The 27,998-nt window shown below is 43.4% G+C and overlaps 1 protein-coding gene across 1 annotated transcript; it reads left to right on the forward strand.

Annotated features, from left to right (window-relative positions):
- The first annotated feature begins 1,275 nt into the window (after positions 1-1,275).
- Positions 1,276-27,901, forward strand: LOC135575040 (rhamnose-binding lectin-like). Its single transcript, XM_065027179.1, has 18 exons — positions 1,276-1,381; positions 3,309-3,411; positions 3,739-3,774; positions 4,823-4,876; positions 4,957-5,092; positions 5,385-5,494; positions 5,629-5,673; positions 7,771-7,909; positions 8,330-8,432; positions 22,530-22,632; positions 22,960-22,995; positions 24,832-24,885; positions 24,969-25,104; positions 25,324-25,433; positions 25,570-25,614; positions 27,215-27,353; positions 27,426-27,533; positions 27,613-27,901. The coding sequence occupies exons 2-17, from the start codon at positions 3,381-3,383 to the stop codon at positions 27,529-27,531; spliced, it is 1,383 nt and encodes a 460-aa protein (XP_064883251.1). The 5' UTR covers positions 1,276-1,381; positions 3,309-3,380; the 3' UTR covers positions 27,532-27,533; positions 27,613-27,901.
- Positions 27,902-27,998: the final 97 nt, after the last annotated feature.

Below are 27,998 nucleotides of genomic sequence, written 5' to 3' on the forward strand. Positions count from 1 at the left end.
GCTGCATTCAACACTTAAAAGACATACCCTATCCCCCAGCCCTCAAACTAAGTGGGCAGTTCTGATGAGGTATCAAGACGTCTGACGAGTATACACTTGCAGGGCAAAGGGCGAGGGAGGAAGGAATGATTTTTAAATGGACCGCCTCTGCCCAGAAATTCATCAGCTGTTCATCCCGCAATGATTGGGTTTTCAGCCACCGGTAGCTACTTACATTTGTATGTTGACTCCATATTGACGTTGAGGTTAAGTTCAGGCTTAAGTTTAGGTTAAGTTTACAAACTGAATTATGGGGCTTTTCAGGCTCCGAAGTGAACATAATTGTACACTCGCAAACTCCATTAAAAAACGAGGGCTGAGGGGCTTGTGTTGCAAACTTCCCTTGCTTGGCGAATCATTTGGACCAAAGACAAACAAAGCAGCAGGGATTCCCCCAAGAGCCGAGGGCTGTCTACTTTGAGTTTGAACCACAGCCCATGTTTGTATGCAGCTTTATTATTAACTCAATATATATATATATGTTTACATTGTTTCAAACTGACATGTGACACGTATTAATGCCAAAATAACATGCAAAACAGGCAAGCCCCCCCCCCAAAAAAAAAAATATTTATACATTTGTTGATAAAAATGTTGGTCTCAGAGCCCCACCTGTCCTGAATGACGGGTCGCCACTGCTCAACACACAGCTTCTTCTGCTCCGCAAACATAAACAAAAATAAGACCACTTCTTGTGACTCTCACCGACTCCACACTTTCTTCCAACACATTACAGATTTTCCTGGAGACAATGAACGGATTTCCCAAGTAGCATTCATCCAAAACCCTGACTAGGACCAAAAACGAGTCTAGTGGTTCCCTATTTTCCAACATAGCTTTACTTTTCTTGTTTACCTTTTTCTTCGCCACTGTAACCCACTCATTCTCACTTTCTGTACTATAAGCTTCACTCGACTCACTAGTAGTGTCAAACAAAACCCCAGGTTCCTCCATCTTCCGACAGTAATTCTCCCCGTTCATTGAACAATAAAAGGTTGCTAACCCTCTTTTAGGATTTGACAAATTAGGTAAATATTACCATACCAATAAAGTTTGATTGGTTGATTACGGGCCCAGTGATGTAAGCATGGTGTGTACAATTCTCCATCCGACCAAATTTGGGGCACCCAGCTCAATGCCGGGAGGCGGCCTGGTTCAAAACGAAGGCAATCAACGCTTACCGGGTTCACCCGGGGCGCAGGCCAGGGGCATTAATAGAATTCCCGAAAACCTAAATCGTCCCACGGCTGAATGTAATTGGGGACGTCTGCTATAGGATATATAATCATTAATACCTGAGCACGCTCCTTTCAGAGACGCAGGAGAAACAAGCCAGCTCAGGGTGAGATAAGCAAACAATACAAACAATTTGAAACAATCAAAGTGTACACGTGTAATTGGTCCAATAAAGAAACAACAAATGACATAGCAAATGTCGTAAATTATGTTAATCTATGGTAACTGGCGATTGTACTATTGAAATGAAAAAACAATATAATGCTGTCTTGTGATTCAATCACATGGTGTAGTCATCTATGTGAATATGGGAAGACCTGCGCATGAACACTTTGTTAAATTCAGTGCTTAATTGGTAGGTTCCGGAACAAAAAGTGAGCGCGAGAAGGGGGTGGTGACCTGGGGAATTCTGAGGTACCGGAACGCATGAAGGAGTATCACTTTTATAATAAAGCATTGTATGCATATCATCGCATTGCAGCCTGGTCTCAGACTATACGCAGTAAAAGTAAATGGAACACTCCGTTTAGAATGATTCAGTATGGTTACTTAAGACAAAAATGTAAGCATGGTGGTTGGTCAGGGTGGGTGTATAAGGCAAATGTAATTAATAATTTTTCAAGTACTGGCTACTTTTTAGCTACTTTGCAACTACTTAGCATGTTAGCTAACACATCCCCTAACCCTTTTAGTGAACCCTTTTAGCTAACCTTAACCCCTTAGCTCCTAAACGTAACGCCTAGCTAACGTTATCAAGCTATATGACGTCAGCTGCCTACCTCCTATCTAGAATTGTAACATTTGATTACTTTTGCAAATTTGTAACATAATAAGCATTTTAATTTGTAATGTTTCATACAAAATGGGTGATGGATGTTCTCAAATTAATTCATACCATATAAAATGTGATTTATCATACTAAATGGAGTGTTATGGATTTAAGTATAGAATAATACAAAATGTTCTGAGGACAGATTGTGCATGTGTATAGTTGCATAGAGTAGAACTACACACATGGGGTAACTTTTTGTAGCCTAGGGTCTGGGAAAAATGTGGCCTTTTATATAAATACATTGAATGCAATTCTGCATAATTTTACATGACTGACTTTGGCAGAATCTTTAATAGTGCACAAATGATCACAATGACAGGCTACTTTGACACTGACAAACTGACTCTGAGCTCAATAAAAACCACCTTGTCTTGAATCCATCAATAGCCTTGGCCTAGGTGTGTGGAGACGCATATATTGTAGGCTATAATATGAGGACGAAGTTAGTCTAGAGATGGTGTTTTGGCACAACATGTCAGACATCCCCGGCGAGAGTACTGCGCTTCATTCGGCAAGTCAGTGACACTGAAAATAGCTACCAGTGTCACTGACTCACCCAATGATGGGCAGTAATCTCACAGGAGATGTCTGACATGTTCCTGCCAAAAGACCATCTCTCTCCTTTTACATTGTACAACAATATTTGGAAGCTGATTAAATATATTTTGGTAGCCAACCTGTCTTTTCCTGTGATTGTATTTGAAATATTGGGAATGGCCTGTATGGAAGAATTGCCAATGAGGCAACTCGAATTAACTTTGATATATTTTTATTATAATATTCACATTGGGAAAAGTGAAGATAAAAAATGAAATTCTGGGAGAGGTACTGAGTCTGGCAAAAAAGGTTCCCAACGAATGTTTAAAACAGGAGGGTGCCAGCCGGCTAAAATTAAGCACTGGTTAATTAGATATAACTAAACTTTTTACTGAAACTGTATTACGTGACATAATCACAGGTAGATTGATACCCAGAGAAAATAAAACCCAACGATAACTAAAATGGGCTTCATGCTGTGGTGATTGCGTAACGGGAGGACGGCACCGTCACACAGTACATGTGGTTTGAGCTGGCCTGAGATTTTAGTTCTGTGTTGCTGAGTTGACTGCTAATCTGCTGTGCTTTGTGTTCCTGGTTGATGCTTTGTAAACAAGGATCTGTTCTTTGCAAGTATCAATAAATGTTAGGTGTATTTGTCCAGGTGACCATCTGTAACATCTTACTTGTTACTACTACAACTGAACCAGCTACTACCACACCTGTACCCAGCATCATGCTCCTTGTCAGACTGACTGCGTTCACCTGTGAGTATACTGACTGACTTGTAACAAAATATGTATTTGAGGGCGTTTAAAATATACATTCCAGTATTTTCCAGAAGTTTCTATTTCAGTTTGTATAGAAAGTAATTGAAGTCCAATATCAACAGTATGACCCAGGTCTAATATACAGCATCCTGTATTATCTGAGGACTAGGTGATGTCCCATGTCTGTCTATACGCAGTACCATACTATATACTGTACATTATTTATATACTTACTGTATATGCTGTACACTACTCTTCTGTAAAGAATTGCGATGAGACTGACCAAGGTTAGAAAAGCTGAACTAGCTGTGTGATGTGTTTCAGTGCTGGCTGCAGTTTGCTGTACACTACCAGCTGCAGGTACGTTGGTGATTGTGTGTGAGCGCATCATTTTCTTTTTACCAGGCAGTTATGCAACCTGTCACAGTGCTCTCGATGGTGCAACTGTAGAACCTTTTGAGGATCTGAGGACCCATGCCAAGTCTTTTTAGTCTGACTGTCTTGGTGTGCTTGGACCATGTTACATTGTTGGTGATGTGGATGCTAAGGAACTTGAAGTTCCTTAGTAATCCGTCTGGCCCTGCGGCCTTGTGAATGTTGACCTGTTTAAAGGCTTCACTCGCATCGGCTGTGGAGAGTGTGATCACAGTCATCTGAATCAGCTGATGCTCTAATGCATGTTTCAGTGTTACTTTCCTCGACGCGAGCATAGAAGTAATTTAGCTCAACTGGTAGGCTTGTCACTGGGCAGTTCTTGGCTGTGCTTCCCTTTGTAGTCTGTAAACATTTGCAAGCCCTGCTACATCCGACGGGCGTCGGAGCCGGTGTAGTACGATTTGATCTTAGTTCTGTATTGACGCTTTGCATGTGATGTTTCGTCGGAGGGCATATCCGACAATCTCGCAGGTGAAGAAGCTGGATGTGGTGGTCCTGGATTGGTGGTACACGTGGTTTGCGTTTGTGAGGCCGGTTGGACATATTGCCAAATTCTCTAAAACGGCGTTGGCGGCTGCTTATGGTAGACAAATTAACATGAAATTCTGTGGCGACCGCTGTGGTAGACATTCATGCCAATTCCACGCTCCCTCAACTTGAGACATCTGTGGTATTGTCTTGTGACAACTGCCCATTTTATTGTTCCCAGTATAACGTGTACCTGTGTAATGAGCATACTGTTTAATCAGCTTCTTGATTTGACGCATCTGTCAGGTGGCTGGATTATCTTGGCAAAGGAGAAATGCTTACTAAAATGGATGTAAACAAATTTGTAAAACATTTAAGAGAAATAAGCTGTTTTGCATATGGAACACGTCTGGGATTTTTTATTTCTGCTCATGAAACATGGGACCAACACATTTGTTGCGTTTTTATTTTTTGTTCAGTGTATATGTGATTGTTTCTCACTCAGCGACGAGAGTGGTCACCTGTGACAATGGAGAAAACGTCCTGTTCCTGATCTGTGGTAAGAACACACACATTCTATCCTGATGGTCTCTCCATAGTGCTGTCTGTTTCTTTACATTGTTTTTCTTGCCCTGCTAGATTCTGGAGTGATCTTCATTGAGAGAGCTCTGTATGGAAGGACTGACGGAACCACCTGCAAAGAAGGACGACCTGCCAACCAGCTGACCAACACACAGTGTTCACAGACGGGCACCCTGGAGGTCCTCTCACACAGGTACAGTCAGTATTTATTTGATAAAGACAGGCACCCTGGAGGTCCTCTCAGAGGTACACTCAGTGGTACACTCAGTCACACAGTGTTTATTTGATAAAGACAGGCTGGGATTCAGAGGCACTTTGTTGAAAAGCACATTGCAGTATCAATGTGCCTTTTTAAAGCCAATTTTCCTGATGTTCACAGTAAACACTGCAAATGTTTGCTTTAAATGTCAAGCGCTGCATGCTTGTTGACAACGCGTTTGATTAAATCCCAGCCATAGCTCATCTTACCTCCTGATATCCCCCAGGTGCAATGGGAAACAGGTGTGTGAAGTGAACACTGAAGTCTTCCGTACTTCTGACCCCTGTGTTGGAATCTACAAATACCTGGAAACCACCTACACCTGCCTCCCAGCAAGTCAGTCTGTTTCTATGTATATTAATACAAAACACTAAACCAGGCTAATGTCTGCTATGAAAATGTATGTCTTTTATTTATGTCTACCCAGCATTGGCCAGTGTGGTGTGTAATTCCTGTTTTTGTCTTGGCAGCACGCAGCATCACGTGTGAAGGCTCTGATGTTCAACTAGAATGTGGTAAGGCTCTGATGCCCTACTTGAATGTGGTGAGGCTCTGATGCCCTACTTGAATGTGGTGAGGCTCTGATGCCCGACTTGAATGTGGTGAGGCTCTGATGCCCGACTTGAATGTGGTGAGGCTCTGATGCCCGACTTGAATGTGGTGAGGCTCTGATTCCCTACTTGAATGTGGTGAGGCTCTGATGCCCTTCTAGAATGTGGTGAGGCTCTGATGCCCTTCTAGAATGTGGTGAGGCTCTGATGCCCTTCTAGAATGTGGTGAGGCTCTGATGCCCTTCTAGAATGTGGTGAGGCTCTGATGCCCTACTAGAATGTGGTGAGGCTCTGATGCCCTACTAGAATGTGGTGAGGCTCTGATGCCCTACTAGAATGTGGTGAGGCTCTGATGCCCTACTAGAATGTGGTGAGGCTCTGATGCCCTACTAGAATGTGGTGAGGCTCTGATGCCCTACTAGAATGTGGTGAGGCTCTGATGCCCTACTAGAATGTGGTGAGGCTCTGATGCCCTACTAGAATGTGGTGAGGCTCTGATGCCCTACTAGAATGTGGTGAGGCTCTGATGCCCTACTAGAATGTGGTGAGGCTCTGATGCCCTACTAGAATGTGGTGAGGCTCTGATGCCCTACTAGAATGTGATGAGGCTCTGATGCCCTACTAGAATGTGGTGAGGCTCTGATGCCCTACTAGAATGTGGTGAGGCTCTGATGCCCTACGAGAATGTGGTGAGGCTCTGATGCCCTACGAGAATGTGGTGAGGCTCTGATGCCCTACTAGAATGTGGTGAGGCTCTGATGCCCTACTAGAATGTGGTGAGGCTCTGATGCCCTACTAGAATGTGGTGAGGCTCTGATGCCCTTCTAGAATGTGGTGAGGCTCTGATGCCCTACTGTTAGTATAATTTAATTATAACAATGTGCTTTCATCAATTGAAAGCCCTTAGTCTATTTTATGAGAATTTGTAAGATTTCTTGTTTGCATAAAATAGACGTAGACCAGTCTTTAAATAATAGGTAATAGAATGTATTCTCGGAGCGCGCTCCCACTTAAACACATGCATGAGTTTATATACAGATCAGGACGTCATTTCACAGCCTTAACCGAATCCCCTCTCGACCGGGACAAAGTAAGGTGAAAAGTTCATTCTAACTTACTAACACACTCCCAGATAACTTTTGACCCCTCAACATTATCGATCACCACTTAACTGACAGTTTTAATTAACAGAAACCCTAGGAATGAACTCACTGCCTTATCTAAAAACCCCAGAGCTAAGTTTCAGTTGGGTCAACCATAGGCTAACGACCTTATGTGTTTACACAGTCCACAACCATTCCAACTAGGCAGAAACAAATGGGTGTTCATTAACATTTTATTACTCCTTGTCCTGTCCCACAATTTCTTCTTATACAATTCTATTTAAAATTGGGATATTGTTTATTCATTTATCCATAATAAATTCAACACCTACGAGAGTGTGGGGCGGCTCCGATGCCCCACGAGAATTTGGGGCTCTATTTTTATACATTATTTTACCAAGTTGACTGAATACATTCTCATTTACAGCAATGACCTGCGGAATAGTTACAGGGGAGAGGAGGATGAATGAGCCAATTGTAAGCTGGGGATGATTAGGTGACCATGATGGTGTGAGAGCCAGATTTGGGAATTTAGCCAGGACACCCCTACTCTTATGATATGTGCCATGGGCTCTTTAGTGACCAGAGAGTCAGGACACCCGTTTAACGTCCCATCAGAAAGACTGCACCCCACAGGGCTATGGGATCTTTTTTTAGACCAGAGCAAAAGGTGCCTCCTACTGGCCCTTCAACACCACCTCCAGCAGCATCTGGTCACACATCCAGGGACTCAACAGGACCAACCCTGCTTAGTTTCAGAAGCAAGCCAGCAGTGGGATGCAGGGTAGTATGCTGCTCTATTAGAATGTTGTAAGCTGGTCAACACTGCTGTACAGTGTAGTCACATCTCATATGATGATATAGTAGAGCAGTATTATACACTGTTTATTACAATCACTTGTACACCAAAGACATCCAGCCTTACCTCATCCCCTTTCTCCTTCCTCCTCTCCCTCAGATGAAGGTAGTATCCAGATCCACAGTGCCAACTATGGCCGCCGTGACCAGCTAGTGTGTTCCTTTAATCGGCCCGCTAACCAACTAGCCAACACCAACTGCCTGAGCCAATCCATAACCACCAGTAAGGTAGCAAAGAGGTACTGAAACCTGCAGTGTACTGTAGTGTTAACTTCTACCTGTAGAAATGCATGACTGTAGTGTTAACTTCTACCTGTAGAAATGCATGACTGTAGTGTTAACCTGGACTGTAGAAACATGACTGTAGTGTTAACCGGGACTAGTGTTAACCTGGACTGTAGAAACGGGACTGTGGTGTTAACCGGGACTGTGGTGTTAACCGGGACTGTGGTGTTAACCGGGACTGTGGTGTTAACCGGGACTGTGGTGTTAACCGGGACTGTGGTGTTAACCGGGACTGTGGTGTTAACCGGGACTGTGGTGTTAACCGGGACTGTGGTGTTAACCGGGACTGTGGTGTTAACTGTTAACGGGACTGTGGTGACTGGACTGTGTTAACCTGGACTGTAAGTGTTAACCTGGACCTGTCGTTGACACAGGTGTAATGGGAAGAGCCAGTGTGACGTCCCGGCGTCCAACTCTCTGTATGGAGATCCCTGTGTAGGAACCTACAAGTACCTGGATGTGGCTTACACCTGTGGCTAAATGTGAGGCACGCATGCATATGGTAACACACACACACACACACACACACACGACTGGGAAGTAGAACACTGGGGCTGACCGTTTTTGTCTTGCAGGAGATCTTCTCTGAGGAACATAGACCAGAGAGACCACTTGGATATCTTCCTCTTCATTGGGCGGATTTGTATTTCTTTCCTGTCTTCTCTCCTCTGAAGTCTCAATTGAGTGTAAAATCGATGTAAATTCTATGTAAATTCAAAATGTGTAAATCCCATTGATTGTGTATTTCATCAGGCATAATTTGTGTGATAAAACTATAATGAGGCCCCTCTTGTGCTGCAACAATGCACTGTCAGGAGGAAGCATGGAGAAATTAAACATTAACCCCAAAAATAAACTATTCTTCAAATAACACTGACATAAATCTTTGTGCATTTTGTGTACTAAAGTATTTCTTCAAAACAATGTTGATTTTCTGAACTGAGGTGGTTGGTCTGAATTAAACTAAGCAGCATAAAGACAAGACTTGGTATTTTGTTCAATATTATGGAACATGTCCTTACACACTAAATACTTGATTTGAATCCACAAATGATATTACACCAAGTAGGATTAAAACATTTGAAGGTCTTGGATACATGGTTTGTTTGGGGAAAACAAAACACGAGCAAGTCTTCATATTTTAATAACCTAAAAAACAATATACACTGCAGTTACTTAGTTTAGGCTTAAATCGACTTGAAAATAAGGCAAGACTTAAATGGCTGTCTAATGGTCAACAACCAACTTTTACTATTTTAATTTATTTAACCTTTATTTAACCAGGTAGGAAAGTTGAGAACAAGTTCTCATTTACAATTGCGACCTGGCCAAGATAAAGCAAAGCAGTTCGACACATACAACAATACAACTTGTCAAAGCTTGAAGAATTTAAATAATATGCAAGTTTCGTACAGTCCAGGTGTGCTGTTAGACCCAGAAAGGTTCACAGCTGTAATCACTGACAAAGGTGATTCTAACATGTATTGACTCAGGGGTTTGAATACTTATCTAAATGAGATATTTCTATATTTCATTTTCAATACATTTGCAAAAAATGTATTAAATGTGTAGATGGGTGAGACTTATTTCGTCATCCATTTTGAATTCAGGCTGTAACACAAAGTGGAGTAAGTCGAGGTGTATGAATGCTTTCTGAAGGCACTCTACACACAGACCTGAGTTATTGTAGTATCTGTCACTACCTCACTGTCCAACCCAGCAGCATGAACAGAAGAAGAAAATGTTCAACTCTTTCCAGTTGTCCATTAAGAATTGACCAGGACCTGGCGTCCAAAGAAGATGGTAGTCTACACATACAAAAAAAGCAGTGGGTGCTCATATTTACAGTAGTCAAAAATAAATTATTAACTGGGTGATTCGAGCCCTGAAAGCTGATTGGCTGACAGCCATGGTATAGCAGACCGTATACCATTGGTATGAAAACATTTATATTTTTACTGCTATAACTACGTTGGTAATTAGTTTATAATAGCAGTAAGACACCTCGGGAGTTTGATATATGGCCAATATACCACGGCTAAGGGCTGTGTTAAGGCGCTCTGTCGCACATAAGAACAGCCCTTAGCTGTGGTATATTGGCCATATACTACACCTCAGGCCTTATTGCTCAAATCTACAGTACCATTCAAAAGGTTGGACACATCTACTCAAGGGTATTTATTTTTACTATTTTCAACATTGTAGAATAATAGTGAAATCAATACTATGAAATAACACACATGGAATCATGTAGTAACCAAAAAAGTTTTACATTAAATATATTTTAGATTCTTCAAAAGTAGCCATCCTTTGCCTTGACAGCGTTGCAAACTCTTGGGATTCTCTCAACCGGCTTCATCTGGAATGCTTTTCCAACAGTCTTCCCTCCACAAAACCTGGGGTATACCAACAAAGCCAAAACACAGGGATATTGGAGGGTAAATTATTATTCAATGTAAACAGGCAATAAACATCATTTCATGCATCTCCTTCAACTCACAAAAGGAAACGGTATACCAAGAACATTAGAGACGTGTCACGCCTTGGTCAATATATTTTGTGTTTTTGGTATATGTTTGGTAAGCCAGGGTGTGACATGGGTTTATATGTTGTGTTTCGTATTGGGGTTTGTAGTAATTGGGATTGTGTTGATTAGGGGTGTGTCTAGTTAGGCTTGGCTGCCTGAGGCGATTCTCAATTGGAGTCAGCTGCTTATCGTTGTCTCTGATTGGGAACCGTATTTAGGTAGCCTGAGTTGACGTTGTATTTTGTGGGTGTTTGTCCTGTCTCTGTGTTGTAGTCACCAGATAGGCTGTAATTAGTTTCACGTTCCGTTTGTTGTTTTGCTTTGTATGATATTGAGTTATTTCATGTACGTATTCTTTCATTAAAGTCATGAGTAACCTACACGCTGCATTTCGGTCCGACTCTCTTCTTTCAACAGACAAATGTCGTTACAAGACGGTGATAAATCAACATTTTGTAACAGAGGACAATTACTGTGAAAGTGGGTGTTCATCTGAATCAGTGAAAGCTCTTCCCCTAAATCTCTTCTGATATGACCTGACTTATGTGAGGAGAATATTAACTTAACTGACTTGACTAGTTAAATAAAGGTTCAAAAATAAAAAATGAGAGATTAGACGGAGATGTCATGAGACCTGTAAGTATCGGAGCCAACTGTTTCCATTGTTTTGGTCAGCTCCATTCATTGGGAGTTCAATTTGGCTTCCAATGCCGATATACTTCCTGGATAATCTTCAATTTGATGACTTCACTGTCTAATATTTCTTAATATCATTCTAGCTGTGTAACCAGAAAGTTTGGGGACAACCCAAAGGCAAAAATACAATCTGTTTTCCATTTGAATCAATGATTCATTTATTATGTAACTTAAATCAGGCAAAATGTGAGGGAACATCTACAAGACCAGGCAGCAGAATACAACCCACTAGATAGAACATTGAATGTGCGTGTAAATAGAATTGTGTGTGTGTTGGTGTGAGTGTGTGTGTGAATGTGTGTGTAGATAGAATAGTGCATGTGTGTTGGTGTGTGTGAATGTGTGTGTAGATAGAATAGTGCATGTGTGTTGGTGTGTGTGTGTGTGTGTGTAGATAGAATAGTGCATGTGTGTTGGTGTATGTGTGTGTAGATAGAATAGTGCATGTGTGTTGGTGTGTGTGAATGTGTGTGTAGATAGAATAGTGCATGTGTGTTGTGTGTGTGTGTAGATAGAATAGTGCATGTGTGTTGGTGTGTGTGTGAATGTGTGTGGCCACGGGGTGAGTCTAAGTACTGGTGCGTCAGGAATTTGTGGCAGGTGCCGTCATGTCTAGAGAAAGACGGAGAAAGGGGAGAAGGGGACGAGAGGGAGAGAGAGCTCCCCTGTGGATCTGCCTCTCTCATGGTAACACAGATCCATACATCATGCCTCCACTCACTCACACTATCCTCTCAACAGGATGATAGTATCTTGTAGAATCCTCCAGGCCTTGCTGTTATGATCTGTGATAAGTCTAACCTAGTTCCTATGCTGTAGATGTCTCTGTGTCCCAGTAAAGAGGTTTAAAGGCTGGATAATGGGCTTCTGTATTGTCCTGCTGCGTAGCTCTGAGAGGCACTGTGGCTGGAGGCTGGAGCATCCTGCTGCGTAGCTCTGAGAGGCACTGTGGCTGGAGGATGGAGCGACCTGCTGCGTAACTCTGAGAGGCATTGTGGCTGGAGGCTGGAGCGTCCTGCTGCGTAGCTCTGAGAGGCACTGTGGCTGGAGGCTGGAGCGTCCTGCTGCGTAACTCTGAGAGGCTCTGTGGCTGGAGGATGGAGCGTCCTGCTGCGTAGCTCTGAGAGGCACTGTGGCTGGAGGATGGAGCGTCCTGCTGCGTAGCTCTGAGAGGCACTGTGGCTGGAGGATGGAGCGTCCTGCTGCGTAGCTCTGAGAGGCACTGTGGCTGGAGGTTGGAGCGTCCTGCTGCGTAGCTCTGAGAGGCACTGTGGCTGGAGGATGGAGCGACCTGCTGCGTAACTCTGAGAGGCACTGTGGCTGGAGGATGGAGCGTCCTGCTGCGTAGCTCTGAGAGGCACTGTGGCTGGAGGCTGGAGCGTCCTGCTGCGTAGCTCTGAGAGGCACTGTGGCTGGAGGCTGGAGCGTCCTGCTGCGTAGCTCTGAGAGGCACTGTGGCTGGAGCGTCCTGCTACGTAGCTCTGAGAGGCACTGTGGCTGGAGGATGGAGCGACCTGCTGCGTAACTCTGAGAGGCACTGTGGCTGGAGGATGGAGTGTCCTGCTGCGTAGCTCTGAGAGGCACTGTGGCTGGAGGATGGAGCGTCCTGCTGCGTAGCTCTGAGAGGCACTGTGGCTGGAGGCTGGAGTGTCCTGCTGCGTAGCTCTGAGATCCATGTAGCTTTCACACACACATACATTACTCCGACTAAAACTCACCCAGGTAAGTAGATCATCTAAGTTTAGAATTGATCATGAGGTTGAAGCCAGAGGATTTATTTTGGTGAGTTCAAGACTACTTACTAAGTCACAAAATCTGAACCCAAATTCAATGTCGCATCAAAAACTATTTATAGTAATATTCATTGATACTAATAAATGCTGATTAAATAACCCTGAAACATTTATCAATAAAATATATTTCTAAAGCACTTTTTACGTCAGCTGATGTCACAAAGTGCTATGCCACAAGCAGAACAGTTGAAACTGGAGCAGCAGCACGACCAGGTGGACAGCCAGGAGTCATCAGGCCAGGTAGTCCTGAGGCATGCTTCTAGGGCTCAGGTCCTCTTGAGAGAGGAGTGAAAGAGAGACTAAGAAATTAATGACTGAAAGTAGCCTATACCATTTTATACAGGGGTTTTCAAACTTTGTGCCCAAGGACCCCCACTCAGGCAAACCGGCAACCCAGGGATCCCCATCATACTGTATATTTTGACCTCCCCACAGTTCATTGGAAGAGGAAGTATACACTTGAACAGCCATATAGCTAGAAGGGTAAAGTAGAAAATGTTGCTTTTATGAAGCAAATTTTCTGCAATTCTACACATTTTCTCATTGAGCAGAGAAAATGTTGCAGTTTTAAAGATAATATCCTGCAATTCTATGCATTCTGCCATGGCTAATGCTGTGTTCCTCTGCTCAAGCATAACACAATCAAGAAGCATGTGCCCTGAATGCCTGTTTTTTGTATTTCTGATTCGCCCTGACCGTGGAGCTTTCATTGGATTGTTCCTTCTCAAAGATGGTATTATTCAAAATATATTAAGTTCAATATTGTTTCTGAATTCTTTCTATCTGGTTTTGGTCGTTTAAGTTGACAAACTGTTTTTCCATCCGGAAAATGACCATTTAAAAATGTCCCACCTACGAATTTGACAGAATAACCACAACAATAAAAAAGGCTCCCCTTGTAATTAACTCCAATGACTAATTTCTTACAAACTAATAGGATAGTTTGAGATTTTGGCAATGAGGCTATTTATTTACTTCCCCAGAGTTGGATGAACAGGAACAGCTAGCATGCTAATTGTTCCTGTAGACTTCCAGTTATAACACTAGTTAAAATTACCTCGAAATCCAATAGGTCAAATTAAATTTGTCACATACACATTTAGTAGATATTATTGCAGATGTAGCGAAATGCTTGTGTTTCTAGCTCCAACAGTGCAGTCAAATCTAACAAGTAATATCTAACAATACCCACAATCTAAAGTAAGGAGTGGAAGGAATGGAATTAAGAATATAACAATATTTGGACAAGCAATGTCAGAGCGGCATAGACTAAGATACAGTAGAATAGGATAGAATACAGTATACACGCACACACACGAGATGAGTAATGCAAAACGTTAAACAATATTAAAGTGACTAGTATTCCAATTATTAAAGTGGCCAGTGATTTCAAGTCTATATATATATGATCATTGCAATAAATAATACTAAGTCCACCTTTTTAACATGTAGCATTTTACTATCCCTTGGTTGATGAGAAGCCTTCACTGGTCTTGGTGGCTCTACTACCATTGCTTATTCCCCGCCACTCGTTCCTTCCAATTTTCTCAACACCTCCAGATAGGAGACTGGACACTCCTTACCCTTGCCACCTCATTCTCCAAGAATTCAGGCACATGTTCACCTCCACATTTGCAGTATTTCCCTTCATCTGGTATACGATATTCTTCCCTTCTGCACACACTTGACAGATCTTTTACATTCATGACACTTAAGAGGCTTGTGCACAAAATCTCTTCAGGGTATCTCATGAATACTAACTTTATATGAGAAGGGAGAGACTCTTCATCAAAGAACAGTAGCATGGATGAAGTGAACTTCTTTTCTCCGTCCACCATACAGGTCAATCGGCGTGCACCAACAACTCCATCTATGTCTTCCGTTATATCTTCTGCCTTAATTTCTTGCTCCACCCAATAAATAACCCCCTTGATAGCCTCCCTGCTATGAAAATCCATACAGGAAACATTCCAATTATATATCTTTGAGTCTTAACACCAGTGGCGAGTTTATCATGTAAATCTTAGTGAAACCAAAATGATTATTTCTTAAAGTGGGTGCATGCCAGTAAAGCAACTACACAACAACACTAAACAATACATGAATTGCCCTAGAACGGTGACAAACGGTGCCCACAAACTGTTAGGGCCTACATAAAGCTGTCCCAACAGCAGAGTCCCAACACCTTACCACTGTTACACCTGGCTTTCAGCAGAGCCATTAAACCGGCGCCGACAGAGATGGCCGCCTCGCTTCGCGTTCCTAGGAAACTATGCAGTTTTTTTTTTTTTTTACGTGTTATTTCTTACATTGGTACCCCAGGTCATCTTAGGTTTCATTACATACAGTCGAGAAGAACTACTGAATATAATAGCAGCGTCAACTCACCATCAGTACGACCAAGAATATGACTTTCGCGAAGCGGATCCTGTGTTCTGCCTTTCACCCAGGACAACGGAATGGATCCCAGCCGGCGACCCAAAAAAACAACTTCGTAAAAGGGGGAAACGAAGCGGTCTTCTGGTCAGGCTCCGGAGACGGGCACATCGCGTGCCACTCCCTAGCATTCTACTCGCCAATGTCCAGTCTCTTGACAACAAGGTTGATGAAATCCGAGCAAGGGTAGCATTCCAGAGGGACATCAGAGACTGTAACGTTCTTTGATTCATGGAAACATGGCTCACTGGAGAGACGCTATCGGAGTCGGTGCAGCCAGCTGGTTTCTCTACGCTTCGCTCCGACAGAAACAAACATCTTTCTGGTAAGAAGAGGGGCGGGGGCGTATGCTTCATGGTTAACGAGACGTGGTGTGGCCACAACAACATACAGGAACTCAAGTCCTTCTGTTCACCTGATTTAGAATTCCTCACAATCAAATGTCGACCGCATTATCTACCAAGGGAATTCTCTTCGATTATAATCACAGCCGTATATATTCCCCCCCAAGCAGACACATCGATGGCTCTGAACAAACTTTATTTGACTCTTTGCAAACTGGAATCCATATATCCTGAGGCTGCATTCATTGTAGCTGGGGATTTTAACAAGGCTAATCTGAAAACACGACTCCCTAAATTGTATCAGCATATCGAATGCGCAACCATGGCTGGAAAAACCTTGGATCATTGCTATTCTAATTTCCGCGACGCATATAAGGCCCTGCCCCGCTCTCCTTTCGGAAAAGCTGACCACGACTCCATTTTGTTGATCCCTGCCTACAGACAGAAACTAAAACAAGACGCTCCCGCGCTGAGGTCTGTTCAACGCTGGTCCGACCAATCTGATTCCACACTCCAAGACTGCTTCCATCACGTGGACTGGGATATGTTTCGTATTGCATCAAACAACAACATTGACGAATACGCTGATTCGGTGAGCGAGTTCATTAGAACGTGCGTTGAAGATGTCGTTCCCATAGCAACGATTAAAACATTCCCAAACCAGAAACCGTGGATTGATGGCAGCATTCGCGTGAAACTGAAAGCTCGAACAACTGCTTTTAATCAGGGCAAGGTGACCGGAAACATGACCGAATACAAACAGTGTAGCTATTCCCTCCGCAAGGCAATCAAACAAGCTAAGCGTCAGTATAGAGACAAAGTAGAATCTCAATTCAACGGCTCAGACACAAGAGGTATGTGGCTGGGTCTACAGTCAATCACGGATTACAAAAAGAAAACCAGCCCCGTCACGGACCAGGATGTCTTCCTCCCAGGCAGACTAAATAACTTTTTTGCCCGCTTTGAGGACAATACAGTGCCACTGACACGGCCTGCAACCAAAACAGGCGGACTCTCCTTCACTGCAGCCGACACAACAGTGGTAGGCTTGATTACCAACAACGACGAGACGACCTACAGGGAGGAGGTGAGGGCCCTCGGAGTGTGGTGTCAGGAAAATAACCTCACACTCAACTTCAACAAAACTAAGGAGATGATTGTGGACTTCGGGAAACAGCAGAGGGAACACCCCCCTATCCACATCGATGGAACAGTAGTGGAGAGGGTAGTAAGTTTTAAGTTCCTCGGCGTACACATCACAGACAAACTGAATTGGTCCACACAGACAGCATCGTGAAGAAGGCGCAGCCTCAGGAGGCTGAAGAAATTTGGCTTGTCACCAAAAGCACTCACAAACTTCTACAGATGCACAATCGAGAGCATCCTGTCGGGCTGTATCACCGCCTGGTACGGCAACTGCTCCGCCCACAACCGTAAGGCTCTCCAGAGGGTAGTGAGGTCTGCACAACGCATCACCGGGGCAAACTACCTGCCCTCCAGGACACCAACACCACCCGATGTCACAGGAAGGCCATAAAGAACATCAAGGACAACAACCACCCGAGCCACTGCCTGTTCACCCCGCTATCATCTAGAAGGCGAGGTCAGTACAGGTGCATTAAAGCAGGGACCGAGAGACTGAAAACAGCTTCTATCTCAAGGCCATCAGACTGTTAAACAGCCACCACTAACATTGAGTGGCTGCTGCCAACACACTGACTCAACTCCAGCCACTTTAATAATGGGAATTGATGGGAAATGATGTAAAATATATCACTAGCCACTTTAAACAATGCTACCTAATATAATGTTTACATACCCTACATTATTCATCTCATATGTATACGTATATACTGTACTCTATATCATCTACTGCATCTTTATGTAATACATGTATCACTAGCCACTTTAACTATGCCACTTTGTTTACATACTCATCTCATATGTATATATTGTACTCAATAACATCTACTGTATCTTGCCTATGCCGCTCTGTACCATCACTCATTCATATATCTTTATGTACATATTCTTTATCCCCTTACACATGTGTCTATAAGGTAGTAGTTTTTAGTTTTGGAATGTTTAGCTAGATTACTTGTTGGTTATTACTGCATTGTCGGAACTAGAAGCACAAGCATTTCGCTACACTCGCATTAACATCTGCTAACCATGTGTATGTGACAAATAAAATTGGATTTGATTTGATTTGGTAGTAGAGCCACCAAGACCAGTGAAGGCTTCTCATCAACCAAGGGAGAGTAAAATGCTACATGTTGATTTGAGAGCCATGTAGGGCAGTGAAACAGTTAATTCAGCCTCATTTAGAGCCTTACAAAAAAACAAGCGCCATCACTACTATCAGTAGCACTGTCAGAGCTGTACAAAATAATTTAGTAAACAAGCACACACCGGCCAGGAACAATGTGTTTACAATACCACGTTGGTGAAAATAGACCAAATTATTAGGGTGAGGCACATGGGCTACTAACAGCTTACTACACAACATACACTTAGTATTAGTTTCTTAGCTACAAGAGAGATATCTCTCTGGTATCCTACAGTACATCATTTATGAAGCAGCATAAGACCTTTTTGGACTCACTTGTTGTGATATGCTTGAACAGGAAAATGGCGCGGCTGTCCTTGTGGACAAATTTTGTCAGCAAAGAGAAAGATGACAGATTTACAATTCTGAGTTGAATGAAGGTTCAAAATATATTTTCCCAGTTTGAGCTGTTTATTCCCGACTTCCCAGCTGCAACGCTTGCAGTTAGGCACTGTCACCAATTCCTTACAAACCACTCATTGTTGAATTTGCGATCTCCAAATGGTTGTGTAATGTTTATGTCCAATGGCCGATGAGCACCGATATGTTTTATCTATATTTCTCTTCATCATTTCACAATTAAGATTGTGAAAATAAGATGTTGATATGATCAGTCCAATCAAAGATACTGTACTGACTAACCAGTGCCCCCGCACACTGGCTGAAATGTTGGATGTCTACCCTTTCTAAGGACTTACGCTTGGCTATTGCGTAAGGATCCCATGAGTGACAGAACACTGAGCCAATCACGGCACAATGCTCCTATCTTCTGCTGTCCAGCCCCACCACCACAGAAAGCACTGAGCTAGGCTGAAACTCCTGCATTTTTGACTTGCCTTACTCAAAAAAACGAGACCATGGCTGCATTCCAAACACTTACAAGACATACCCTATCCCCCAGCCCTCAAATTAAGTGGGCAGTTCTGATGAGGTATCAAGACGTCTGACGAGTATACACTTGCAGGGCAAAGGGCGAGGGAAGAAGGAATGATTTTTAAATGGACCGCCTCTGCCCGGAAATTCATCGGCTGTTCATCCCGCAATGATTGTGTTTTCAGCCACCGGTAGCTTGTGGGTGCTTTATATGATTGCATGTCTACTCATTAACTACATAATTATTAATATACACCTACTGTATGATAGCTTGCAAATTAATTTGCTAACTAACATTAGCCTGCTTAGCTACTTCTGAAGGAGGAAAATGTTTTATTTCTACAATTTCCAAAAGCTAACCAAACAAAAACTTGTGTTTGTGCATTAGTAGCACAATTTCTAACTTCAATTACATTCGTTTTTACTTACACTGCATTCCAAACACTTACAAGACATACCCTATCCCCCAGCCCTCAAATTAAGTGGGCAGTTCTGATGAGGTATCAAGACGTCTGACGAGTATACACTTGCAGGGCAAAGGGCGAGGGAGGAAGGAATGATTTTTAAATGGACCGCCTCTGCCCAGAAATTCATCAGCTGTTCATCCCGCAATGATTGGGTTTTCAGCCACCGGTAGCTACTTACATTTGTATGTTGACTCCATATTGACGTTGAGGTTAAGTTCAGGCTTAAGTTTAGGTTAAGTTTACAAACTGAATTATGGGGCTTTTCAGGCTCCGATGTGAACATAATTGTACACTCGCAAACTCCATTAAAAAACGAGGGCTGAGGGGCTTGTGTTGCAAACTTCCCTTGCTTGGCGAATCATTTGGACCAAAGACAAACAAAGCAGCAGGGATTCCCCCAAGAGCCGAGGGCTGTCTACTTTGAGTTTGAACCACAGCCCAACATTGTATGCAGCTTTATTAACTCTCTATATATATATGTTTACATTGTTTCAAACTGACATGTGACACGTATTAATGCCAAAATAACATGCAAAACAGGCAAGCCCCCCCCCCCAAATATTTATACATTTGTTGCTAAAAATGTTGGTCTCAGAGCCCCACCTGTCCTGAATGGCGGGTCGCCACTGCTCAACACACAGCTTCTTCTGCTCCACAGACATAAACAAAAATAACACCACTTCTTGTGACTCTCACCGACTCCACACTTTCTTCCAGCACATTACAGATTTTCCTGGAGACATTGAACGGATTTCCCAAGTAGCATTCATCCAAAACCCTGACTAGGACCAAAAACGAGTCTAGTGGTTCCCTATTTTCCAACATAGCTTTACTTTTCTTGTTTACCTTTTTCTTCGCCACTGTAACCCACTCATTCTCACTTTCTGTACTATTAGCTTCACTCGACTCACTAGTAGTGTCAAACAAAACCCCAGTTTCTTCCATCTTCCAACAGTAATTCTCCCCGTTCATTGAACAACAAAAGGTTGCTAACCCTCTTTTAGGATTTGACAAATTAGGTAAATATTACCATACCAATAAAGTTTGATTGGTTGATTACGGGCCCAGTGATGTAAGCATGGTGTGTGCAATTCTCCATCCGACCAAATTTGGGGCACTCAGCTCAATGCCGGGAGGCATTGCCTTCAAAACGAAGGCAATCAACGCTTACCGGGTTCACCCGGGGCGCAGGCCAGGGGCATTAATAGAATTCCCGTAAAGAAAAATCGTCCCACGGCTGAATGTAATTGGGGACGTCTGCTATAGGATATATAATCATTAATACCTGAGCACGCTCCTTTCAGAGACGCAGGAGAAACAAGTCAGCTCAGGGTGAGATAAGCAAACAATACAAATAACTTGAAACAATCAAAGTGTACACGTGCAATTGGTCCAATAAAGAAACAACAGCGTAAATTATGTAAATCTATGGTAACTGGCGATTGTACTATTGAAATGAAAAACCAATATAATGCTGTCTTGCGATTCAATCACATATGGTGTAGTCATCTATGTGAATATGGGAAGACCTGCGCATGAAAATGGTAAATTGGTAGGTTCCGGAAAAAAAAGTGAGCGCGAGAAGGGGGTGGTGACCTGGGGAATTCTGAGGTACCGGAACGCATGAAGGAGTATCACTTTTATAATAAAGCATTGTATGCATTTCATCGCATTGCAGCCTGGTCTCAGACTATACGTAGTAAAAGTACATCCGGAACACTCAGTTTAAAATGATTCAGTATGGTTACTTAAGACAAATGTAAGCATGGTGGTTGGGCAGGGTGGGTGTATAAGGCAAATGTAATTAATATTTTTTCAAGTACTGGCTACTTTTTAGCTACTTTGCAACTACTTAGCATGTTAGCTAACACATCCCCTAACCCTTTTAGTGAACCCTTTTAGCTAACCTTAGCTAATTTGTAACATAAAATGCATTTTAATTTGTAATGTTTCATATCATGATGGATGTTGTCAAATTAATTCATACCATATAATATGTGATTTATCATACTAAATGGAGTGTTATGGATTTAAGTATAGAATAATACAAAATGTTCTGAGAACAGATTGTGCATGTGTATAGTTGCATAGAGTAGAACTACACACTTTTTGTAGCCTAGGGTCTGGGAAAAATGTGGCCTTTTATATAAATACATTGAATGCAATTCTGCATAATTTTACATGACTGACTTTGGCAGAATCTTTAATAGTGCACAAATGATCACAATGACCGGCTACTTTGACACTGACAAACTGACTCTGAGCTCAATAAAAACCACCTTGTCTTGAATCCATCAATAGCCTTGGCCTAGGTGTGTGGAGACTCATATATTGTAGGCTACAATATGAGGACGAAGTTAGTCTAGAGATGGTGTTTTGGCACAACATGTCAGACATCCCCGGCGAGAGTACTGCGCTTCATTCGGCAAGTCAGTGACACTGAAAATAGCTACCAGTGTCACTGACTCACCCAATGATGGGCAGTAATCTCACCGGAGATGTCTGACATGTTCCTGCCAAAAGACCATCTCTCTCCTTTTTACATTGTACAACAATATTTGGAAGCTGATTAAATATATTTTGGTAGCCAACCTGTCTTTTCCTGTGATTGTATTTGAAATATTGGGAATGGCCTGTATGGAAGAATTGCCAATGAGGTAACTCGAATTAACTTTGATATATTTTTATTATAATATTCACATTGGGAAAAGTGAAGATAAAAAATGAAATTCTGGGAGAGGTACTGAGTCTGGCAAAAAAGGTTCCCAACGAATGTTTAAAACAGCCAGCCGGCTAAAATTAAGCACTGGTTAATTAGATTTAACTAAACTTTTTACTGAAACTGTATTACGTGACATAATCACAGGTAGATTGACACCCAGAGAAAATAAAACCCAACGATAACTAAAATGGGCTTCACGCTGTGGTGATTGCGTAACGGGAGGACGGCACCGTCACACAGTACATGTGGTTTGAGCTGGCCTGAGATTTTAGTTCTGTGTTGCCGAGTTGACTGCTAATCTGCTGTGCTTTGTGTTCCTGGTTGATGCTTTGTAAACAAGGATCTGTTCTTTGCAAGTATCAATAAATGTTAAGTGTATTTGTCCAGGTGACCATCTGTAACATCTTACTTGTTACTACTACAACTGAACCAGCTACTACCACACCTGTATCCAGCATCATGCTCCTTGTCAGACTGACTGCGTTCACCTGTGAGTATACTGACTGACTTGTAACAAAATATGTATTTGAGGGTGTTTAAAATATACATTCCAGTATTTTCCAGAAGTTTCTAAATCAGTTTGTATAGAAAGAAATTGAAGTCCAATATCAACAGTATGACCCAGGTCTAATATACAGCATCCTGTATTATCTGAGGACTAGGTGATGTCCCATGTCTGTCTATACGCAGTACCATACTATATACTGTACATTATTTATATACTTACTGTATATGCTGTACACTACTCTTCTGTAAAGAATTGCGATGAGACTGACCAAGGTTAGAAAAGCTGAACTAGCTGTGTGATGTGTTTCAGTGCTGGCTGCAGTTTGCTGTACACTACCAGCTGCAGGTACGTTGGTGATTGTGTGTGAGCGCATCATTTTCTTTTTACCAGGCAGTTATGCAACCCGTCACAGTGCTCTCGATGGTGCAACTGTAGAACCTTTTGAGGATCTGAGGACCCAAGCCAAGTCTTTTTAGTCTGACTGTCTTGGTGTGCTTGGACCATGTTACATTGTTGGTGATGTGGATGCTAAGGAACTTGAAGTTCTCAACCTGCTCCACTACAGCCCCGTCGATGATAATGGGGGCGTGCTCGGTCCTCCTTTTCCTGTAGTCCACAATTATCTCCTTTGTCTTGATCACGTTGAGGGAGAGGTTGTTGTCCTTGCACCACACGGTCAGGTCTCTGACCTCCCTATAGGCTGTCTCGTCGTTGTTGGTGATCAGGCCTACCACTGTTGTCATCAGCTAACTTAATGATGGCGTTGGAGTCGTGCCTGGCCGTGCAGTCATGAGTGAAGGGGGAGTACAGGAGGGGACTGAGCACGCACCCCTGAGGGCCCACGTGTTGACGATCAGTGTGGCGGATGTTTTGTAAGCTTCCCTTACCACCTGGGTTGGCCTGTCAGGAAGAGCAGGATCCAGTTGCAGAGGGATGTGTTTAGTCCCAGGGTCCTTAGCTTAGTGATGAGCTTTGAGGGCACTCTGGTGTTGAATGCCTAGCTGTAGTCAATGAATAGCATTCTCACATAGGTGTTCCTTTTGTCCAGGTGGGAAAGGGCAGTGTGGAGTGCAATCGAGAACTGTTTGCACGGTATGCTTTTTGGAGTGGGGTCTTGGGTTTCTGGGATAAGGGTGTTCAGCCTTTCAAAGCACTTCATGGCTACAGATGTGAGTGCTATGGGTCGATAGTCATTTAGGCAGGTTTACTTAGTGTTCTTGGGCACTATGGTGGTCTGCATGAAACATGTTGGTATTACAGATTCAGTCAGGGACATGTTGAAAATGTGAGTGAAGACATTTGCCAGTTGGTCAGCGCATGCTCGGAGTACTCGTCCTGGTAATCCGTCTGGCCCTGCGGCCTTGTGAATGTTGACCTGTTTAAAGGCTTCACTCGCATCGGCTGCGGAGAGTATGATCACAGTCATCTGGAACAGCTGATGCTCTCATGCATGTTTCAGTGTTACTTTCCTCGACGCGAGCATAGAAGTAATTTAGCTCGACTGGTAGGCTTGTCACTGGGCAGTTCTTGGCTGTGCTTCCCTTTGTTGTCTGTAAACATTTGCAAGCCCTGCTACATCCGACGGGCGTCGGAGCCGGTGTAGTACGATTTGATCTTAGTTCTGTATTGACGCTTTGCATGTGATGTTTCGTCGGAGGGCATATCCGACAATCTCGCAGGTGAAGAAGCTGGATGTGGTGGTCCCGGATTAGTGGTACACATGGTTTGCGTTTGTGAGGCCGGTTGGACATATTGCCAAATTCTCTAAAACAGCGTTGGCGGCTGCTTATGTTAGACAAATTAACATGAAATTCTGTGGCGACCGCTATGGTAGACATTCATGCCAATTCCAAGCTCCCTCAACTTGAGACATCTGTGGTATTGTCTTGTGACAACTGCACATTTTATTGTTCCCAGTATAATGTGTACCTGTGTAATGAGCATACTGTTTAATCAGCTTCTTGATTTGACGCATCTGTCAGGTGGCTACATTATCTTGGCAAAGGAGAAATGCTTTCTAAAAGGGATGTAAACAAATTTATAAAACATTATTTAAGAGAAATAAGCTGTTTTGCATATGGAACACGTCTGGGATTTTTTATTTCTGCTCATGAAACATGGGACCAACACATTTGTTGCGTTATTTTTTGTTCAGTGTATATGTGATTGTTTCTCACTCAGCGACGAGAGTGGTCACCTGTGACAATGGAGAAAACGTCCAGTTCCTGATCTGTGGTAAGAACACACACATTCTATCCTGATGGTCTCTCCATAGTGCTGTCTGTTTCTTTACATGTTGATTTTTCTTGCCCTGCTAGATTCTGGAGTGATCTTCATTGAGAGAGCTCTGTATGGAAGGACTGACGGAACCACCTGCAAAGAAGGACGACCTACCAACCAGCTGACCAACACACAGTGTTCACAGACGGGCACCCTGGAGGTCCTCTCACACAGGTACAGTCAGTATTTATTTGATAAAGACATGCTGGGATTCAGAGGCACTTTGTTGAAAAGCACATTGCAGTATCAATGTGCCTTTTTAAAGCCAAATTTCCTGATGTTCCTAATAAACACTGCAAATGTTTGCTTCAAATGTCAAGCGCTGCATGCTTGTTGACACCACGTTTGATTAAATCCCAGCCATAGCTCATCTTACCTCCTGATATCCCCCAGGTGCAATGGGAAACAGGTGTGTGAAGTGAACACTGAAGTCTTCCGTACTTCTGACCCCTGTGTTGGAATCTACAAATACCTGGAAACCACCTACACCTGCCTCCCAGCAAGTCAGTCTGTTTCTATGTATAATAATACAAAATACTAAACCAGGCTAATGTCTGCTATGAAAATGTATGTCTTTTATTTATGTCTGCCCAGCAGTGGCCAGTGTGGTGTGTAATTCCTGTTTGTTTGTCTTGGCAGCACGCAGCATCACGTGTGAAGGCTCTGATGCTCTATTAGAATGTGGTAAGGCTCTGATGCTCTATTAGAATGTGGTAAGGCTCTGATGCTCTTAGAATGTGGTAATGCTCTATTAGAATGTGGCAAGGCTCTGATGCTCTATTAGAATGTGGCAAGGCTCTGATGCTCTATTAGAATGTGGCAAGGCTCTGATGCTCTATTAGAATGTGGCAAGGCTCTGATGCTCTAGAATATATTCTCCTCTCATACGATTATGTATACACTGCTAAAAAAAATAAAGGGAACACTTAAACAACACAATGTAACTCTGTAGGTCAATCACACTTCTGTGAAATCAAACTGTCCACTTAGGAAGCAACACTGATTGACAATAAATGTCACATGCTGTTGTGCAAATGGAATAGACAACAGGTGGAAATGATTGGCAATTAGCAAGACACCCCCAATAAAGGAGTGGTTCTGCAGGTGGTGACCACAGACCACTTCTCAGTTCCTATGCTTCCTGACTGTTGTTTTGGTCACTTTTGAATGCTGGGGGTGCTTTCACTCTAGTGGTAGCATGAGACGGAGTCTACAACCCACACAAGTGGCTCAGGTAGTGCAGCTCATCCAGGATGGAACATCAATATGAGCTGTGGCAAGAAGATTTGCTGTGTCTGTCAGCGTAGTGTCCAGAGCATGGAGGCGCTACCAGGAGACAGGCCAGAACATCAGGAGACGTGGAGGAGGCTGTAGGAGGGCAACAACCCACCAGCAGGACTGCTACCTCCGCCTTTGTGCAAGGTGGAGCAGGAGGAGCACTGCCAGAGCCCTGCAAAATGACCTCCAGCAGGCCACAAATGTGCATGTGTCTGCTCAAATGGTCAGAAACGGACTCCATCAGGGTGGTATGAGGGACCGACGTCCACAGTTGGGGGCTGTGCTTACAGCCCAACACCGTGCAGGACGTTTGGCATTTGCCAGAGAACACCAAGATTGGCAAATTCGCCACTGGCGCCCTGTGCTCTTCACAGAAATAAAGCAGGTTCACACTGAGCACGTGACCGACGTGACAGAGTCTGGAGACGCCGTGGAGAACGTTCTGCTGCCTGCACCATCCTCCAGCATGACCGGTTTGGCGGTGGGTCAGTCATGGTGTTGGGTGGCATTTCTTTGGGGGGCCGCACAGCCCTCCATGTGCTCGCTAGAGGTAGCCTGACTGCCATTAGGTACTGAGATGAGATCCTCAGACCCCTTGTGAGACCATATGCTGGTGCGGTTGGCCCTGGGTTCCTCCTAATGCAAGACAATGCTAGACCTCATGTGGCTGGAGTGTGTCAGCAGTTCCTGCAAGAGGAAGGCATTGATGCTATGGACTGGCCCACCCGTTCCCCAGACCTGAATCCAATTGAGCCCATTTGGGACATGTCTCGCTCCATCCACCAACGCCACGTTGCACCACAGACGGAAGCTTTAGTCCAGGTCTGGGAGGAGATCCCTCAGGAGACCATCCGCCACCTCATCAGGAGCATGCCCAGGTGTTGTAGGGAGGTCAAACAGGCACGTGGAGGCCACACACACTATATCTATATCTAATATCTTATATTACCTTCACTAGAACACACCAAAGACATCCAATCTTACCTCTCCTCCTCATCTCCCTCAGATGAAGGAACGATCCAGATCTACAGTGCCAACTATGGCCGCCGTGACCAGCTAGTGTGTTCCTTTAAACGGCCCGCTAACCAACTAGCCAACACCAACTGCCTCAGCCAATCCATAACCACCAGTAAGGTGGCAGAGAGGTATTGTACCTGCAGTGTGTACTATTAGAAACGCATGATTGTAGTGTTAACCTGGACCTGTCGTTGACACAGGTGTAATGGGAAGAGCCAGTGTGACGTCCCGGCGTCCAGTTCTCTGTATGGAGATCCCTGTGTAGGAACCTACAAGTACCTGGATGTGGCTTACACCTGTGGCTAAATGTGAGGCACGCATGCATACGGTAATACACACACACGACTGGGAAGTAGAACACTGGGGCTGACCGTTTTTGTCTTGCAGGAGATCTTCTCTGAGGAACATAGACCAGAGAGACCACTTGGATATCTTCCTCTTCATTGGGTGGATTTGTATTTCTTTCCTCTCTTCTCTCCTCTGAAGTCTCAATTGAGTGTAAAATCTATGTAAATTCAAAATGTGTAAATCCCATTGATTGTGTATTTCATCAGGCATAATTTGTGTGTGATACAACCATAATGAGGCCCCTCTTGTGCTGCAACAATGCACTGTCAGGAGGAAGCATGGAGAAATTAAACATTAACCCCCAAAATAAACTATTCTTCAAATAACACTGACATAATACTTTGTGCATTTTGTGTACTAAAGTATTTCTTCAAAACAATGTTGATTTTCTGAACTGAGGTGGTTGGTCTGATTTTGACTAAGAA

The sequence above is a fragment of the Oncorhynchus nerka genome, linkage group LG14 (assembly GCF_034236695.1).
Source record: "Oncorhynchus nerka isolate Pitt River linkage group LG14, Oner_Uvic_2.0, whole genome shotgun sequence".
Taxonomy (NCBI): Eukaryota; Metazoa; Chordata; class Actinopteri; order Salmoniformes; family Salmonidae; genus Oncorhynchus; species Oncorhynchus nerka.

What these genes read in the sequence shown, in the direction of transcription:
- LOC135575040 (XM_065027179.1), top strand. Translation starts at nt 3,381, where the DNA reads ATGCTCCTTGTCAGACTGACTGCGTTCACCT. An exon ending in CTGTACACTACCAGCTGCAG is followed by an intron (nt 3,775 to 4,822) that starts GTACGTTGGTGA and finishes TTTCTCACTCAG; the next exon opens with CGACGAGAGTGGTCACCTGT. An exon ending in ATGTGGCTTACACCTGTGGC is followed by an intron (nt 8,433 to 22,529) that starts TAAATGTGAGGC and finishes GTATTTGTCCAG; the next exon opens with GTGACCATCTGTAACATCTT.